General features: G+C 32.5%; 1 protein-coding gene across 1 annotated transcript in view; it reads right to left on the reverse strand.

Annotated features, from left to right (window-relative positions):
- Nucleotides 1-4: 4 nt before the first annotated feature.
- LOC108574445 (sex-determining region Y protein-like) overlaps nt 5-3,968 on the reverse strand; it is a gene marked incomplete at its 3' end in the record, with an annotated part of 30,630 nt that continues 26,666 nt past the window's right edge. Inside the window, exon 3 of the mRNA XM_017937036.1 lies at nt 5-89. Within this exon, the coding sequence (XP_017792525.1) occupies nt 5-89 (85 nt within the window). The remainder of the gene's footprint in view (nt 90-3,968) is intronic.

The following is a 3,968-nucleotide window of genomic DNA, read 5'->3' on the forward strand; positions in this document are numbered from 1 at the left end:
CTTCCCCCCCCCCCGCCGAGGCGACGGTTACTTCTCCCACCCCCGATCCCGTACCTATGTCGCCGAAGTAAACTGTGGAACACGAACTTCTGGAAAAGAAAAATACACAAGGCAGATATTCATTATTTCATTGAATTGCCATTTATCTTAGAAGGTATTCGATTAAACGAATATGAAAAATATAAAATTAAAGCTAGGAAGACTTGGAGGAGATTTTCTCTGGAGAAATTCGAAATTTTGTGCTGTTGATTATGAAAGTGGAAAATGGAAATGGAAAATATTTTTTCATTGTGCAATGAAATATTTCACAAAATACAAAATAAATGATAAATTCAATTTTTTTAGATTTTTGACTTTCAGACCACTTTCATAATTACCAGCACGTTTATGAATACCTGTACAGGGTGTGGGCGGAAGTAATACAAATGGAGAGGAGATGATTTCTTATGGAAAAATTAATAAAAGATGCAGAATAAAATTTGTTCATCCGAGATTCAATTTTTGGGAAAATCAGATTTGAAAATATGTTTGCAGTTACGTATATAGTTAAGATACGGTTCATCGAACTTCAAGGAAGTACACAAACAAAATTTTATCGATAATATTTTATTATGGCGATTAAGGAACTGTTGAAACTGGCACCCAACGGATTTTCGAGCCTCTTCTTCTCAAAAACAAAGCCTCCGATGAGCAAATTGTGTTCTACATTTTTCATTTACTTTTGTACAAGGAATCACCTTTAGCCCAGAAATTTCCAGTAAGGAATCACCTCCAGCTCAGAAATTTCTAATTATACCATGTAATAGATCGTTTATTTTAGAATACGGAAGATGTTTTAGAAAATTAGAACGCGTCTCCATCGTTTGAAACTCGTGATAAACATCTCTGTGCCTGATACGTATTTATATTTATTTATTTTAGTTCTAAATTCGCTGGGAACTGTTTTATCGAATTTGACGATTATTTTCCATGCCCTTCTCTTAAAAATCGAATTAGAGTTAATAGAATTGCATAAACATTTTTAATAATAATTTAACAATAGTAATAATAATAAAAATGAAAATAATTTACTTCCGTCTTCGCAGAATACGATAGCTGCCTCGTTTGTTGGACACAGAATGTACCGATAAATGTGCAATTCTAGAAAAGAAGACGGTGCTTTTACAAAGTAAAGGTAGGTAATAATTGAGAAATTTAAAAGCAGTAATAACGAGCACATACACAACAGCAATTACATTTTATTCAATTACAGAAAATAAAGTATTGTTAAATATTACGACGAAACCGAATACTTTTTATTCCCAGATTCACGTTATCGAGTTGCTCGAGTGAATTGTTACATTTATCACGAGAGATAAGAAGTTTGACGAAATCGAACATCTTTGGTGTCTCGTTTATCGTAGGACAAATTGCCCCGTGTACATTTCCAATGGAAGATCACTTCCTGTTTCATAATTAGATTTTTTGTCAAATTTCAATACAAGTAGCAAGGTGTGCGGGATATTTTCTTCGATACAAACCAGATGCAAATGGCCAGTTGACTAAAATAGAGAAAAATCCGGACACTGTGCGTTCGAACGTTTGATTAATGCAGCTTTTGTATCGACAAGCGGTAATGTAAACTAGTTTTTCGTTTCTCATACACACACCCTTTTTTTCATGTTAACTTTCAGTCTGGTGACAAGATCATACCCTGTCTCATAACTTATGCGAAATAAATGGTCACCTATAGTAACAAATTACCTATCTTAAGAACAACTTCGTCAAACATCTCATATATGATTTAAGCTCGATAAATTTTAATCGACATTAACAACCTTAATTTAGTTAATCATCCAACAGATGCAATTTTTCAAAATTATCTTCTTTCACTTTCCATGCTGTGTTATCCTTTCCATTACGGCGGAAACGTAAGTTATAATTATTATAAATAACGGAGAAATTTATTTCTATACGCCTAGGGAATAATTAAAAGGATAGCAAAATTGATCTCTTTTGGCACACCAAGTTGAGAAAAATGTGACCGTTAAAACCGTACTTGTATACTTAAGAAACGTAAGTAAAAGAACATGGCAAAACTCGATGAAAACTTATGCAGCACACAGATCATCTTTCTTTCGACATTTATCGTAGAGGGTAGATACGTTTCTAAGTGACGCACGCCTTGAAATTTACGGGGGTTCCCTTTTCGTTCTTCGGATATGTGACTTTGAAATGTTATAAAAATAATATCCTTAGAAAAAGAAATTTAGTCTCTGTGACCTTAACTTTGACATATATTTTCAAGATTTTTGCTATAAACTAAACGCGTTGGGAAGAAATTCTTGTGGATCAGGTGGCGGAAGGGATACAATAACCTTTTCTACTCGCATATAATATTAATATAAACACTATTTATTTAAGAAGAATATACATATATACTCGTATATATTGGAATACGTATGGTATTACTGGACTATGAATATAATTGATATTGATCGATGTTCTTATTGGAAAAATCCCCAGGACTAGTATCGCCCTCTAGCATACTTTTTCTTCAACTAAAACAACCCCACAATTCTAACCTAACCTAGTTTCCACTTAAAATCAGAATTAGGTTAGGGTTAGGGCTCGTATAATTCGTCAGGGTTAGTATAATTTTTGAAAAGAATATATTTTTATTTTACAAATCATCGTTAAGAGGATACATTTCTGATATAATATTGAAAAATTGTTCAATAGGCTGAAAATTGCACATCTCAAGAACGAAAAGAGACCGCCGCAAAATTCAAACCGTATGTTACTTAGGAATGTAGCTTTTACAATATATGTCAAAAGAAAAATGATCCATGCTGTGTAAGTTCTTATCAACTTTTACCAAAAACATACGTACAATAAGGTTATTCTTGCAAATATAATTTAATGGAATATTCCGATACTGATAAAGACAGTGCAGTGAAATGCTGTTGCGATAGAGGCAATCGATCGAAAACGTTGTTAACAATATTTCGTGGGTCGTGCAGTTTTAACGTAAGAAAATAGAATTTCTGGCCTTGAGACTGGTGCACGTACATTCAACGCAATTGTGACAACGTTGGTCGAATGAAAATTAATTGACGCGAAACAAGCGCTACTGAGAGACGTTGATGGTAAAAGGTTTCGAACAATATATCGTGGAAACGATACAAAGTACATAATTATTACGTAAGCTTCATTTGCACTAACAATTATTCTACATTTTAGTCATCATCTAACAATAATTTTTTTTTTTCAAATTTTCCTTCCTCAGTTTTTCTCTCTCTATTGAGTATAAACGAATAAAAATAAAATACAGTTTTGGGAACTTACAAAGAAAATCTGCGATAAACATATGTAAATATCATAATGTGTACTGTAATTTAAAAAAAAAAAGGAAGAAGTTCTACAATTACGATCCTTTGAAAACTTTCCTTTCTTATTCTTTTTCTAACGAGTATAATTAAATAAAAATAAAATTAAGTTTTAGAAACTTATGAAGAAAATCTGCGATAAACGTATGTGCTGTAATATTTAAAAGAAAAGTTCTACAATTACGATCCTTCGAAAGCTCACCTTTCTTATTTCTTTTTTTTTTCGACGAATGTGAACAAATAAAAGCAAAATAAATTTTCAGAAACTTACAAAGAAAATCCGAGATAAACATAAACATCGTCACATGTACCGTAACATTAGAAAAAGAATGTCCAACTTGCCTATTATTAAATTACAAGTCGAGATCAGTGTGTTCGATTGTATTAACGAAAATTTGTTGGAAATCAGTCGCTATTATCGAACAAGTCTTAGCAATCGAACCTTGATACATTTCGCAGTGGTGAAAGAATCGAACGTACAAAACCTGTCGGTAATTATGGATCTCGCTATAGTAATATAAACTTGTTTCTTGATTTGCTCTTTTACCAACGATAACCAACACACTTCCTTACACTGTTCCATTCATGCTTCATTGAACA

The sequence above is a fragment of the Habropoda laboriosa genome, unplaced genomic scaffold (genome assembly GCF_001263275.1).
Source record: "Habropoda laboriosa isolate 0110345459 unplaced genomic scaffold, ASM126327v1 scaffold172, whole genome shotgun sequence".
Classification (NCBI taxonomy): Eukaryota; Metazoa; Arthropoda; class Insecta; order Hymenoptera; family Apidae; genus Habropoda; species Habropoda laboriosa.